General features: G+C 37.7%; 2 protein-coding genes and 1 long non-coding RNA gene across 3 annotated transcripts in view; 2 read left to right on the top strand and 1 right to left on the bottom strand.

Annotated features, from left to right (window-relative positions):
• The window catches only part of LOC134798132 (uncharacterized), a 417,294-nt gene that overhangs the window by 342,299 nt on the left and 59,201 nt on the right, over positions 1–15,794 (top strand). The gene's annotated exons all lie outside the window — the stretch shown is intronic.
• Positions 6,977–9,410, top strand: LOC134797961 (esterase FE4-like). Its single transcript, XM_063770298.1, has 3 exons — positions 6,977–7,170; positions 7,501–8,807; positions 9,222–9,410. Exons 1-3 carry the CDS (start codon positions 7,009–7,011, stop codon positions 9,385–9,387), a joined length of 1,635 nt encoding a protein of 544 aa, XP_063626368.1. The 5' UTR covers positions 6,977–7,008; the 3' UTR covers positions 9,388–9,410.
• On the bottom strand, positions 10,273–12,230 carry LOC134797983 (esterase FE4-like). Its single transcript, XM_063770319.1, has 4 exons — positions 10,953–12,230; positions 10,891–10,900; positions 10,682–10,740; positions 10,273–10,441 (listed from the first exon to the last, which is right to left on the bottom strand). The coding sequence occupies exons 1-4, from the start codon at positions 12,161–12,163 to the stop codon at positions 10,273–10,275; spliced, it is 1,449 nt and encodes a 482-aa protein (XP_063626389.1). The 5' UTR covers positions 12,164–12,230.

Raw genomic sequence — 15,794 nt, 5'->3', positions numbered from 1 at the left:
CTGCGCCACATTCGAAGTCGTCGCTGGTGTGCTGCTCACCTGATGGTTGTTCTCTGTCCGCTCCGCTTGGTCCTGCTGCTGCCGCTGCTTCTTCATGTCTTCTCACCTCTGCCCATTCCTCGATACCCCCCGCACTACTTAATATATGATAGTAATAGGTCGGTCGTTGATACATAACTGATGTTCGTACCAATGTGCGTTGCCCTTTTATACTGCTTAAAAACTTTTCGAACCACGTGATGTTTACCTTTCTGTCTAGACACTCATGGTCGTCTTTATAAACACAATCCATAAAATCCAACTTTAAAACAATTCTAAGCATTCCTATGCCAACAAATAAACTTTTCATCATCGATCACAATCCTACATTTGTTTTTTTAAATCTGTTTTTTATTCTCATTTATCTATATTGTCATCATTTAATTTCACTTTATTCTTAAATCCATCATGTCCGTATTATATGTCAACTCCGGTACAAATTAAATTACATAAAAAAGTCTTAAAAGTCACCATAACCCTTAATTTAAAACATCACTAATGTAGTATAATTTGATATATGGTTAAAAGAAGGTATTGCGGTGTATTTTTGCATTTGATATTGAAAAAAAAAAAGTTAAGTTTTATTAAGTATAATTTATAATACAATTACATTGAATTTAAGAGATCTAAAACACTGCAGGAAGACTATACAATTTGAGATGAAATGACAGACTTCGCGTGCCATTCCATATATGGAGTACCGCGCCGCCGTCATGTGGGCTATAGGTATTCAAGAAGGATGAAGTAATTGTGTCATTCATGTACTGATAATACTAAAGCAAATTTGAAAAAAATATGTATGATCACCTGAAAGCAATTGAGGCAAGGAAAAATAATAATTATAGGAAAAAAAAATTGCACCAAAATACAAGACTGAAAATTAATTATTATTTTAATTATATAATGACCGCCCTTTTATCCATATTGTGTTTCGTCATCTAGCGGCATTATCATAAATGAAATGTTATCAATAGTTCATACACTTAATTAGAAAATGAATGCCTTAAAAATGTACGATTAAAACCTTTAAAAATAGAAGTCCCTTCAATTATTATTATGTCTGTTTTTCACAATTTTTTTTTACTGCCACTGTGATACGCTGGACCTCGTGCCTTGGCTTAGGGCACCCGTAGCTGCAGACCACGCCCCGATCCACCGACACGAACAACGCCCAGCAGCAACCATATTGTCACAAAAATTAGAAGTCCCAGTTTTTGTTTATTTTTATTGCGTCCGTTTTTATTTATGTCACGTTTACGGTCCCTTATTTTATTTTTGGTAATTATTTTCTTTATTTCACTGTCCGATATTCACTGGAATATTATTACGCAGTATTACGCACTATGTTATATTGATAATAGTTCTATTTTATTTTGTATTACTGACGATATACTTAGTCGAATGTGAAGTCGAACTCATCACATTACTTGTACCACTTATTGTGTCACATAGAGTTCCGATAAATCACTAAAAGTTCACCATAACTGTTCATAGTCCGATAGGTTTTTATTTTTTACTTCTCTTCTCGGCCTTCATTGGCTGGCGCGGCGCGCCGCCAGTACAGCACAAGGCCGCACTGGCAGGATCGCCATGTGAGGTGGGACGTAAAGACAAACACTATCTCAGGAGTATAGGTTTATTCTGATATATGATACTTATGCTAGAGTATATATAGGGTACATGTGAGAGAGTGTGCGTGTCATATATGGTGCACAGTTGCACACTACAATTTCATAAAAGTTTTTATGTTTTACATATTATTGTTACATATATCAAAAGATTATATACTTATATAACTCTCAAGAAAGGTAAATAAAATTAATACCTACATAAACAATTTAGACCAATGCAAATGGCACACTTACATACTCTGTGATCAATTAATCAAAATTTAAGAGCATGGCTCTTGTCGGTGGAGTATGCGCCAGTTTTCGCGGTCCTCGGCCAGGTTTTTTTAGGTCCCTGTAAGACACGACATTTGCTTTTGCTTTTAGTTGTTGTGTATAGCTTGCTCGTGGTTTTCCTCTTCCTCTCCTAGCTTCAATCTTGCCTTCTAATATAGTTTTAAAGAAAGTGTCGTGTCTTATCAAGTGACCTATCATTTTGCCTCGTCTATTCTCTATGGTCCTCAGTAGGTTTCTCTTCTCTCCAACAATTTGCAGCAGCGCCTCGTTCGTTTTTTTCTCTGTTCAACTTATTTTCTCCATTCTTCTCCACAGCCACATCTCAAAAGCCTCTAATCGTTTCCTATCTTTCTGCCGCATTGTCCACGTCTCACACCCATACAAAGCGATGCTCCAGATGTATATCTTAATTAGGCGTTTTTTTGTACTCTTGGAGATCCTAGCCTTAAGCAAATGTTTTTTGGCGTTAAAAGCTGTTTTCGCCATTGCTATCCTTGATATTATTTCATCTGTACATCTGGAGTCTTGCGTAATTAAGCTGCCTAAATATCTAAATTTGTTTACTTGTTCTATATTTGTACCTCTGATGTCAATTTGTTCCTTAACTGGGCATAATTTTGAAGCAATAAGTGTTTTAGTTTTATTAGTGTTCATTTTGAGTCCAAATTGTGTAAAAATTAAGGTTTACCCTTGAATTGCCGACAGACATTTCATCGAATGTTGTTTCGAAGACAACGTTTCAAGTATTTTCATTTCATCGACAAGTTATTGCGTCGAAGAATCGATATTAGTAAATTTAAATCGGAGACTTTTAATTGGTACTTGAGTTATTTTGTATATAGTTTATATCGTGGTATTTCTTTACGGGTTTTCTTATTTCATTTTGGATTATATTTAATAAAATTTATTACGCGTAAAATTATTTCAATTTGTAATATTTGGTTATCGAAACTAAACGCAATCACGTCAGTCGGCTCAGTCGTCAGTGTCGGTCGTTCGTTTCTGTGTGGGATCGCAGTTCTAACCTAACCTAAACCTACTTTGAAAGCCGTTCGTTTCTGTGTGGGGTCGCAGTTCTAACCTAACCTAAACCTACTTTGAAAGCCGTTCGTTTCTGTGTGGGGTCGCAATTCTAACCTAACCTAAACCATATTTAAAAGCCGTTCGTCTCTGTGTGGGGTCGCAGTTCTAACCTAACCTAAACCTACTTTTAAAGCCGTTTGTTTCTGTGTGGGGTCGCAGTTCTAACGTAACCTAAACCTACTTTGAAAGCCGTTGGTTTCTGTGTGGGGTCGCTGTTCTAACCTAACCTAAACCTACTTTGAAAGCCGCTTGTTTCTGTGTGTCGCAGTTGTAACCTAACCTAAACTTACTTTGAAAGCCGTTCGTTTCTGTGTGGGGTCGCAGTTCTAACCTAACCTAAACCTACTTTGAAAGCCGCTCGTTTCTGTGTGGGGTCGCAGTTCTAACCTAACCTAAACCTACTTTGATAGCCGTTCGTTTCTGTATGGGGTCGCAGTTCTAACCTAACCTAAACCGACTTTGATAGCCGTTCGTTTCTGTGTGGGGTCGCAGTTCTAACCTAACCTAAACCTACTTTGAAAGCCGTTCGTTTAGGTTAGGTTTAATAAAATTTATTACGCGTAAAATTATTTCAATTTGTAATATTTCGTTATCGAAACTAAACGCAATCACGTCAGTCGGCTCACTCGTCGGCTCAGTCGTCAGTGTCAGTCGTTCGTTTCTGTGTGGTACTTTGAAAGCCGTTCGTTTAGGTTACTAAATCTAAAATTCTTACAACAGAAAAATGTGTAGTACGACATATAAAAATGTATTAAAGTAATACGTCGAACAAATGAGTTTCAATGTTTAGTAGTTGTGCCAATTAAAATAATTTGAAACGAATTAGCGATCAAGTAATATTCGTTGAATAGTATTTCTACGCAGTAAGAAAAATTTAAATAAATAGTATATGAAACAAAATAACGCCAAACAATATTACTAGTACTAACGTTTCGATGAATCGTTGTCGATGAAATAATATTCGATGAAAAGTTTGTCGGCAAAACAAGGGTACACCAAAAATTAAATCCATCTGTTCCATTACTTTTTTTAATTCATTTGAGCTTCGGGCCAGTGCTGCTATGTCGTCTGCAAATCTAATAAATACTATTCTTTCCCCATTAAATTTGACTCCTCCTTCAGTTTCTTCTAATTTTTTTCTAATGACACACTCTATAAATATATTAAAGATAAGGGGTGAGAGTGGACAGCCTTGCCGCACTCCTTGCTTTATCCTTGCTCTGCAACTTTCTTCTCCCACACCTATAATTGTCTCTTGTTCCTTATATAAATTAAAAATTATTCTTCGGCCTCTGAAGTCCAAGCCTGCCTCTCTTAAAATTCCCATCATCTTCTTCCAATTGACCCTATCAAAGGCCTTTTCCAAGTCAATAAAGGCTATATGTGTGTTTTGGCCCAAGTCTATTCTCCTCTCAACAACCATTCTCAGCGCCAGTATGGCCTCTCTCGTACCTTTTTTCTGTCGGAATCCATATTTTTTGGGCAATGTGATAGTTTTACTGACTTGGAAATCCTTTGGAATAACTCCTGTTTTGTATATATCTTGTGTTATCGAAAAAATCTCTTCTTTAATGGGGTCACATTCTGCGTACCTACTTGTACAGTCTGTGATGTCTTTACAATATTAAAACATCTTATTTATATGCTGAAAGAGCCTAAAACAGAAATGGGTGGCTTCTAAATATCATACTTACATACTTGTAGCACAGTATAATAAATAGTACTAACGTACAGTGTGGACACTCCCTGCCTCCCGTTGAAAGTGCCGCCCACCCGCTCTCGGTTACCTCTCAGTTACCGGCTGGCAAGGACGCGACGACGCGGTGCGCAGAGCGGAGTCCACGTAAAATATTAAACAAATATTTACAAATCCTTTTGTAATGGGCGTGTGTTGTGCTGTGTACGGTTGTTTAAGCTCTATAAACGACAAAACTAAAAGAAAGTTCTACAGATTCCCATTGTATGAATCAAGGCAAGTACATACCCAGTTATTTTTAAAGTGTTTTATGTTTTAGTAGAATACCAACTTACAATAGGTACTTATGTTTAGTATTTCTTTTACCCTATCTGTTTTAGACCTAAACCTATCAGATCACACTGAAAACAACACAATATTTTATATAATATATTAAATATTTTTGTTACTTCGTTTATACTGATTCAAAATAGGAAACTATTGTATAAATCGAGCTTAGATACCCACCTTACAGCATAATATGATTGTTATTTCTTCCTAATTCGCGCAATGACTTTTGGGTCATTGAGGTCATCGAACTTGTCAACAAAATGGCGGGAACCCTAGCACGTCTTATCTCACTCACACAAGCATGGTACGCGTTAACCTACACGAGCTTAGACTGTGTGCGTAGGAACGCGTTTGTTTCATACATTTGATCGCCAGTGTCCGGGGTGTGCTTGTAGAGTCTGTGCGGAAAGAGAAGAGTCGTGGAATATATCGTCGGGTGACAAGCAAAAGTTACTAACTAACACCATTGAAATTATTGGACAATAAACCGTGTTACAAGTGTAATAAAGTGCATTGTTACTTTAATTTTTTGATAGTACTTTGTGACTTTTGCTTGTCACCCGACGATATGGGGCCCAAAACATTCCACGGCTCTTCTCTTTCCGAACAGAGACTAGGTATCAGAAACATGCATCACAATAAAGTAATAAAACAAACGTAACCACAGAGTTTTATGTTTACTAATGATTTTGACCTTGGATTCCATGATTGTTAAGGCTGGATAATGACAGCTAAGTACATAGTACCTAAGTAGTTGATAAGCGGATGAGTGTTCAAAATGAACGATCCACACTTTATGCACCTTTATAATAATTGTCATGAAAAGAGCGTGTGCATGAGACTATTCTGATTGCAATAACAGGTTATGAATTTGATGTGGATTTGTTATGGATATGATTTGTCAGTGTCAAAAGTGACGTTTCTGATTGAAGATATGTTAGTTGTAGTTTTAGTTTTAGTTTATTTATTAACCATAATGTAACATGATCATTACATGGTAAGTCAGCATTTCACAATATACTTAAAGAGTATGAATTTACAAAGTAAATACGCTTAGTAATAATAAAAATCTATTTATAATTTGCGTCAATTAAAATATATTTAAATGATAAATATTCAGCAATCGAATAGAAGGCATGGTTTTGGAAAAAAGTCTTGACTGTATTTTTGAATAGATTAAAAGGTAAATCCGTGACATTTGTGGGCAGTTTATTAAATAGCTTTATTTTTATGAAAATTCCCTGTTTTGACACTTTTTTAATCTTAGTGATGGAAGTATTAGTTTGCTATTGTTCCTCGTATTATAATTGTGGCAATCCGAACGCTTAAGTAGAGTGCTTGCTTTCTTGTGAATTTCTAACACAGAGTTGTATATAAACTTACTTTTGACAATGACAGATTATATCCATAATAAATCAGATCAAATTTATAACATATCAATACAATCAGAATACACGTCTAGGTAGTTTTGGACACCTAGGCAACTCAGCTAAGTACTTCTGCTACTAACTGCACCTACCTACTCGCTACGACTACTAAGAGTTTATGCTTTACAAAGATCAAATATTGACTGGCAAACCAATTTATCAGTACAAAAAAGGTGCAAAATACAAACTTTACACGGAGCCTTGGCGCCTATTTTTCAAAATTTCTGCGTAAATAAATTGAATGATTTTATGAAAATACCTATTTTATATGAATTAGAGGTTCGGACCACTGTTGTGGCTTGTGGCTGTTCTTCCTGAGAGTTGGCCAGAGAGCCCTTAGGAGATTAGCTACTGTCTGAGGAAATTCGACCCATGCCGCCGCGCCATGTGGTGGTCTAGGCATCTACCGCGAATGCAGACGATACAGGTTCGATTCCAGCCCTGGATGCTAGAGGCCATGGTCACTTTTTCTTTTTTTGCCTTATTCTACTGACAAAACTGTTTATCATAACCATTTAGTTTGACAGCGATGCGTATGAGCAAGTGGCTGCCGTGGGCCCGCGCGCGGCAGCTGACGGCGCCGGTGCGCGTGCGCGGCGGACTCGTGCGCGGGAGCGTGGCCAAGGATGGCTCGCATCTGCGATTCCTCGGCATACCTTATGCTACTGTCACGCCGGAGAACAGGTTTCAGGTGCGTATCAAACTATGGGAATACAAGGGTGCGTCCAATTTTCGTAAATGCGATGCAAATCCATAGTTCCTCGCCATTCGCAAACGCTAAAATGCATTGTTTGCAAGATTTGGATGCATTTTTTTAATTTTTTTAAGAATTTAAGATCACCATGTTTCTTAACACTGCCGTTTTCGGATCAGCTTCATAACTGTCTACTCAACCCCTCCATCTTATAACAACAAAACAGAAAGACAATTCTGAAAATGGCAAATTCAGCAAAACTCTCTTCGTATATATAAAGTTGAAATATACACACGTGCTTATAATTTTGGTCTCATTTCATTGCAGGCACCGGGACCTGAACCATCCTGGGTTGGCGTGTATGACGCGATTGACGGCAAAATCATCTGCCCACAATGTCCCGTTCTCCCCACTGGGGGCCTACCCGGGCGACCCACAGGACAAGAAGACTGCCTGAATATAAATGTATTCACTCCTGTACCTCCTGCAGAGAAGCTACCTGTCATGGTCTTTATACACGGAGGAGGTTTCATCGAAGGATCGGGAGTGCCACTAGTATATGGCCCAAATTATTTAGTTCCAAAAGGAGTAATTTTAGTAACTTTTAACTACAGATTAAACGTGCCGGGCTATTTGAATTTAGGGATAAAAGAGGCGCCAGGGAATGCTGGGATGAAAGACCAAGTCGCAGCTTTGAGATGGGTTCAGAAAAATATCAGTTCTTTTGGCGGGGACCAAGATAATGTTACGATTTTTGGAGAAAGCGCTGGCGGCGCGTCAGTATCTTACCACTTACTGTCTCCAATGTCAAGAGGACTCTTCCAAAAAGCCATAACACAAAGTGGATCATCCTTAAGCCCTTGGGCGTTTCAAAGCAACCCAGAATATAATGCTCATTTAGTTGCAAAAACTTTTGGATGTGATACGAAAGACCCCTACGAATTATTTAACTTTTTCAATAATAAACCTGTAAAAGAACTACTTATGGCTAAACTTCCTAAAGATGAACGAACGCTGTTGTTCTCCAATCTGGTTTACGCACCTAGTATAGAAAGGGAGTTTGAAAATGTTGAACCGTTTTTAACAGAAGAGCCTCATCAGTTATTGTCAAATAGAGAATATACTAAAGTCCCTATGATTATTGGTACGACGGATGAAGAAGGATTCTTCTTTATCGGCGCAGAGAAACATTTCTCATCAAAAATCACCTGCGAAATCGAGCATTCATTACCAAATAACCTCAAATTTCCAACAGAGGCAGAAGAGCAGCGAATTACAAAAGAAATAAAAGAAATGTATATGGGTGATGAAGCTATATCAAATAAGAAATCATCTACACTGAAGCTTTCAAAATTTTACGGAGATCCATTTATGACATATCCGTCATTAGCTGAGACAGAGCTAATACTGAAGTCAACCGACATACCGATATACAACTACTGCTTCAAATACAGCGGTTGGAGGAACATGGGCAAGGTGTTTGGAGGCCTACACTTCCTCTCGCAGCCTGGAGCGACGCACGCAGACGAACTGTTTTACTTGTTCCATCAGCCTTTCTTGACCTGGTTGGCGAAGTTTGACAAAAAGATGATAGATAAAATGACGACTCTGTGGACAAATTTTGCGAAACATGGGTGAGTTTTTAGAATTATAATTATCGAGTTAACTTTGGGGCTGAATTTGTGTTTCGAGTCCCGGGAAATCCCGGTTTCTCTCTGGAAAACCAGTCCCGGGATAGCCTAATACAGATCGTCAGCAAGTACGTTATCGAAAACTTACGATTGACTTGGATTTGAATCAGCAACCGTTTTACCTGTCAGCCAAAATTCTCTAAATATTTTACCCTAACGGCCAGTCCAGTCCTTGTCTTGTGATGCAGACTATATGTAGTATGCATCACAAGACAAATACGCCCATAACCTTTTTATCTGAACTTATACCAAAAAATAAATTACATGTCGCCTTCAACTGCCTATAACATATAATTTTCTAAAAACTTCTTTATAGAAAGAGATAACAACGTCAAAACCGTGTCTTGCCTGTTCCAGAGACCCTACTCCTTCGACATCTGAGCTGGTGCCGCAGCGATGGCTCCCCACGGACCCTGCAGACCCTCGGAGTTTCGTCCTGGATCGGGAGCACACCACCGTTCCCTTGTGGTTCAAGGACTCGCTGAAATATTGGAGAGATTTGTATGCTAAGTATAGACGGTAATAAATGTGTACAAATGTGAAGTCTTAACTACCTGCGACATAAAATAGTGGAAATAAAATAAAATGGAACTAAGTAAGTTGTTATCTAATTAACGTTTATTTATAAGGTAGATACAAACATTAAAAATAAAATAAACTAACTTATCTATAAAATAAAACTAAATTAAAACTAATACTAAATAAAATAAAATTAAATAAAATTAAAATACGTCTAAGAAATTGGGCCCCTTTGGCATGGTGCCGAGGACGCTGGCAGCATTTCCCCGCTGTTGTTATCTTGTTTAAGCATTTTACGTCAAAAATGTGACATAGAATATTATTTTATTAATGAAATTAAAGAAATTTATTGAATAAAGCACTTACCCTGAAAGCAAGCTAAATTATTTTCTAAATGTAATGAAGAGCTCTGTTCAAAATGACAATTGATTTAATAAACTCCGAGACTTTTAATATATTTTTGTTTTCTTTAAGTCACTTTAAGATGATAAGTTCTGCCCCACTACGCATAATAAACGTAACAGCCATTGAAATATCATTATATGTATATATCAACGTTATAATCAACATTACCATCTCGCTTTTAATGTAATGTACGGCTGTAGTATTATTGTAGTTGGCCTGTCTGTTTAATTATATTTGAATTCGAAGATCACGTTTACACACAAAATGTTTTGAAATTACAGTTCCTGAAATTAGCTCTTTAGTGGGTAAGGTATGACTGAACTAAATAAAGGTGACATTAAAGTCACTGTAAAGCAGTGATGTTTTCATTTATTTTATTTTCCATACTCACGTTAGCCCAGTCTTTGTGAGTTCATCTATTTTCCAAATGGCAACCCAAAAACTAGTTTTTATTATCATCTAAAAACCAAGATCAAGAACACAATCATTTTCTCCTATATTTGTAGTACAAGTCCCTCCAGTAAATGAGCGACTCCTTGAACCACAGAGGGACAGTGGAGGTTTCTCGATCCAGCACAAAGGCCCGAAGATCCGCGGCCGTTGAGGGAAGCCAGCGCTGCGGCATGAGCTCTGAGGTGACAGGGGTTGGATCGCTGGAACAGAAAACACCCTGGTTAATCTTCTTATCTTGTTTCCCAAGGAGTACCCAAAAATATATTTAAACCACAGATTTACCGCTTTAATTCGTAAAGCCCTTAAATTTTTTTGCGTTGCTTTTTAATGATAGTGGCCTGGATTTTTAACATGGCTCACTGCTCCTGACAAAAGTTCAATAGGTATCAAAATGACAATTTTAACATAGTTTGATAAAGCGGTGGATACTTATTACTTACCCGTACTTTGCAAAATTAGTCCACAAAGTCGTCATTTTGTCTATCATTTCCTTGTCAAACTTAGAGGATATAACCAACGGAGACGCCATGTCTAAAATCGTCGGTACAAAATAGTCTGCCGTTTTTTGCGGGGGAGGGGCACATCAAATGTATAGGTACGTCATGTCAGATAAACGTCAGTCCATACATATGGTTGACAAGTTGTTGACCATTGGCCGCCTATTTTCGACAGAGGGGAACGCCTGTTAATGGCGGCTCCATTGTTAATTACTCCGAGTTGTCAAACCATGCCAGCCATGACATGAAGGGCTGATGAAACAAATAAAATATGTCATCTGCATGCGTCGCTCCCGGCTCCGACAGAAAACCTCTTCCCGCAAAGGCTTTGCCCACGTTCCTCCAGCCACTGTACTTGAAATAATAGTTGTAGATAGGTTTATCAGTTGACTGAAGCAGTAACTCAGTCTCAGCCAAAGACGGGTAAATTAGGAATGGATCCCCGTAGTATCCTGAAAGTTTTATACTTGCTGAGGGCGACTTTGATACAGGCTCATCACCCATGTACATTTTTCTAATTTCTCCAGCAACTCGTTCTTTCTTTGCCTCTGATGGAAATTCAACATTATTAGGCAATGCGAGTTTGAAATCGAGGATAGATTTAGATACTACCGCATCATCTACACCTATGAAGAAATAACCTTCTTCATTTGTTGATCCTATAATTAATGGTACTTTGGTATAATTCTCCTTCGTTAACAATTGGTACGGTTCTTCTGTCAGAAAAGCTTCAACTCCATCAAAATTCTTTTCAATACTAGGGGCGTAGAAAAGTTCAGAAAATATTGTTTGTCTTAAATCTTTTGGAAACTTTATACTAACTAGATCAGGTAACGGCAGATTGTTCAAAATCTTGTACAACTCATGAGGGTCTTTCGTATCGTAACCCAAACTTTTTGCTATTCGGTGAGCATTATGAACTGGGTTCACTTGCAAAGCCCACGGACATAAAGAAGAGCCGCTCTGGGTGATGGCTTTGTGGAAAAGTCCCTTGGACATTGGAGACAGCAAGTGGTAAGACACCGAGGCGCCGCCAGCACTCTCGCCGAAAATTATGACATTATCTGGATCTCCTCCGAATGTTTTAATATTTTTCTGAACCCACCTGAGGGCTGCGACTTGGTCTTTCATCCCAGCGTTACCTGGAGCCTCTTTTATTCCTAGATTGAGAAATCCTGGTAGATTTAGCCTGTAATTGAACGTCACTAATATAACTCCTTTAGGCACTAAGTAGTTAGGTCCGTAGAGTAAGGGTATGCCTGAACCTTCTGCGAAACCTCCGCCGTGTATAAATACCATGACAGGCAACATGGAATCTGAAGGGAACGCAGGTGTGTAGACATTTAACTTCAGGCAGTGTTCTTGGCCCACAGGTTTCTCTCTAATCACTCCTGTAAAAGGATTCATCTGACATTGAAGACACATTACATTGTCTTCAATAGCTTCGTATATGCCATCCCAAATTGGTTCTGGACCTGGTGCCTGAAATAGAATGAAATTTCATGCTTAGTTTCGCATTTCGACTTCGACTAACTGTGTGACGTCACATATTATAAAAGATTTATTTTTTTATTTAGAATCATTAAGAATCAATTGTGCATTTATTGTGCATTACAGGTAAACAATTATAAGAATATGGTGTTTACTCTACAAGGGAGGAAGAAACAAGAAAAAAAACAAATTAATGTGTTTGTGTGCCATTTGTACGCGAATATAAGCCTCAGAACGGTTGAATTAGCATCTTTTCTGATAAAAGAATTGTGGTAAACTACAAACTTCTAAATTATTTTTGCCAAAATATATAGGTAAATACAGAAATATGGTAGCAATATGTACAAACATAATAAGTTAAACTTATTATTTCATTGGCAATCGGATTCAAAAGTCACGTTGGTCGTGGGTACCATGCCCAGCATGTACTAGACTTGAGTCTAGCGCTGGTTTTCAGTGTGATCCTTTTCTTGAGGATGAGATACAAGTTAGTTGAAGAAGTAACGAACCTGAAAAAGTGACATACGGTATCCCCAGGTAGGTGACATGCGAGCCGTCGCGCGCGACGCTCCCGCGCAGCGGCGCCGTCGGCTGCCGCGCCAGCCGCGCTGCCCACAGCGACCACAACACTAGCCACTTCGTGCTCAACATGGTTTACCGGACTGACGCCATCTGTTGAGATTATGGTGTATTCTTTAACAGAATTTACCTCTAATATACTTAAAATACTCTTTGATGTAGGCACCGATAATTCGTCGGCTACCGCGCATGCTCACTTCATGCTCACGCGCATGGCTGACAAACTTTAACTTCACAAAATAACGTAAAAGTTGATACATTCAGTTGATTTGGCTGTTTCACATTGACACCCATGGAAAATTAGGTCATAAAACCGTCAAGTAATTTTCTTTCATCATATATGAGTTAGGGGAATTTTCGGAGAAGACATACGGATGTGAAAAGAATTTTAGTTTTAGATTTTGAATTAAAATAACAGTAACATACCTATACGTACATAGATACAGAAATATTTTAGTAAAATTCTAAGCAAGCGTATATCGCCGTCAAACTTGGTAGAATCTGCGAACAAATCAAATAGGTACTTAAGACTTATATTCCCTTCTGCTTCATAAAAAGAAGTCCTCAAATACTAAGAAAAATATATGTAAAAACTAACCTCAAATGTTTTCCAATATTAATAAATCAAAAATCGCAGAAACATGGTAACGTTACGGTTAAATAATCAATAACAACTGATGGACTGCCAATTTTCGGTGATATGACGTGTGATAACAACGCACCTTGAAATTTGATCGAACTGATAATTAATTAATGCCCTTTGAACAGGTAGGTATGGGGCTATTCATAAATTACGTCATTACAAATTAGGGGGGGGGGGGTCTGGACATCGGATGCCGTAGGAGGAAACGGGGTCATTCAGCATGATTTTTGGATGATTTTAGGGGGGGGGGGGGGTCAAAAATCGTAAAAAATCGATGGACAGCCCCTATGTACAAGTGCCATAATGGTTTTGTAATAGTTTTATTTCTTCAATATGTGACTTTTATTTTATGTCTGCTTTTACTATTCCGGTTGTACATTTCTGATTGACCATTGGTTAATTACTGGTAGGGAATACCTTAACGTATTTAGGAGGCCGGTAACGATTTTAGAGCAGAAAGACGTGCGAATAGAAACCAGTACTTGTTATATATTTAATTACACAAACGGGTCTACCGCGATATAATTTCATTGTTTTTACCTTTGTGTACAAAACGCGAGAGTTTAAAGTGTTATACAGTACTTGTTATTTCTATTAGATAACAAAAAGTGTAGAATTTCATCGACAATCTATCAATTTTACATTTTTGCGACTAAAATCAATACCGGCCTCTAAAGTCCGCCAATCAGACTAGAAGATTAGAGAGGGAGATTCTATGACATATTTTTATCAAAATCGATTCATCCGTTTAATTACGTTGGGAGACTTCTTTAATTTGTAATTTACCTATACGAGCATCGGTCAGCCAATTTTTAGGGTTCCGTACCCAAAGGGTAAAACGGGATCCTATTACTAAGACTCCGCTGTCCGTCCGTCCGTCCGTCCGTCTGTCACCAGGCTGTATCTCGTGATCTGTGATAGCCAGACAGCTGAAATTTTCACAGATGATGTATTTCTGTTGCCGCTATAACAACAAATACTAAAAACAGAATAAAATAAACATTTAAGTGGGGCTCCCAATCCCATACAACAAACGTGATTTTTGACCGAAGTTAAGCAACGTCGGGCGGGGTCAGTACTTGGATGGGTGACCGTTTTTATAGATAATGGTACGGAACCCTTCGTGTGCGAGTCCGACTCGCACTTGCCCGGTTTTTTTTGTAATTATAAATTGAGCGGTTCATTATAAAATTATTAATGAAATGACAGATCAGTTGTGTAAATTGGTACAATCGAACTGTACTTTTATATTATGTGTAATATAAAAAGAGATATTAAACCAAAAGACGAAATGTGGTAATTTCCTTTATATTCTGTAGTTTACTAAAACCCGTATATCGTTAGCAAAACCGGTCAGGCTCTTACCTACCATCGTTAATATCGTTAACTGATCTTAAACCTTATTACAACGATATAAAGCCTACCTATGGTATGTCAGGAGTGTCGCTATTTGTACATTGACTCACTTCGGCATTGCATGCTCAAGACCGGTGCGATGCGAACGTACATCGTCAATGTTTGTAACTTTCATTTGTTTTTGTTCGATCTACGATAATCTAGTTGTGTTACCTATTTTAAGGTGGGTGGAATGTTTCAAAAATCGCATAGTCATTTTTGGTGTTAAAGATGGAGCGGCTAAATAAATCGGTATGTAAACAAAGACCAATAACCTGAAGTATATTAAAAAATATATCTAAGTCTTAAGACACAGATTAAATGAAATTGGTATCATATTTCATGATTCTAATGATTCTAAATATGCCCCTTGATTGTGTACCTTTATATGCGAGTTATGTATATTATTATATCATGTATGAAAAAACCGGTAGTATTTAACGATGATCCTTAAGTAGACATTTTTGATCAATATATTTAACATTTTAGGTACTAATACACTCAAGCGACTATGGAAATCTTCAACCAAAGTGTCTCGATTTTATTACTCTTCAGTGTATTGGTATTCATTTTAGTTTCTAAACACCTCACTTATTGAACAGCTATCAATGCTATCATTGTTTGTATGCCGGTTACGACACACGACAAAAACGTGTGACACACATTTGCTTGCTTATTAGCGTTCTTTCTACCTGTTGCACAGAATAGGTAATACATAGTACTATACAGAGTGGTTTTCCATTGCCATGTTTTTGAACAGCGAGCTGCAAAATTCTATGGACAAATTATGAATGTATTCATTCATAAAGTGACCATGCAAATTTGCGGCTGAGTGTACTAGCTCACGTATTTTTATATGTTATAATTGACTATATTATAATGTAGGAGACCTAAGAAAAAGAAAGACAGACTGTGTAGAAGATAGATAAATATATTGTTTTATAGAAA

The sequence above is a fragment of the Cydia splendana genome, chromosome 16 (assembly GCF_910591565.1).
Source record: "Cydia splendana chromosome 16, ilCydSple1.2, whole genome shotgun sequence".
NCBI lineage: Eukaryota > Metazoa > Arthropoda > Insecta > Lepidoptera > Tortricidae > Cydia > Cydia splendana.
Note: the sequence above shows the minus strand (reverse complement) of the source record. Positions and strands in the feature narration are given on the sequence as shown.

Coding starts and splice junctions, on each gene's coding strand:
- LOC134797961 (XM_063770298.1), top strand. CDS start 7,009: ATGCGTATGAGCAAGTGGCTGCCGTGGGCCCGCGCGCGGCAGCTGACG. Junction 7,171..7,500: donor CGCCGGAGAACAGGTTTCAG/GTGCGTATCAAA, acceptor ATTTCATTGCAG/GCACCGGGACCTGAACCATC. Junction 8,808..9,221: donor ACAAATTTTGCGAAACATGG/GTGAGTTTTTAG, acceptor TGCCTGTTCCAG/AGACCCTACTCCTTCGACAT.
- LOC134797983 (XM_063770319.1), bottom strand. CDS start 12,163: ATGTGTCTTCAATGTCAGATGAATCCTTTTACAGGAGTGATTAGAGAG. Junction 10,442..10,681: donor ACTAATTTTGCAAAGTACGG/GTAAGTAATAAG, acceptor TTTCTGTTCCAG/CGATCCAACCCCTGTCACCT.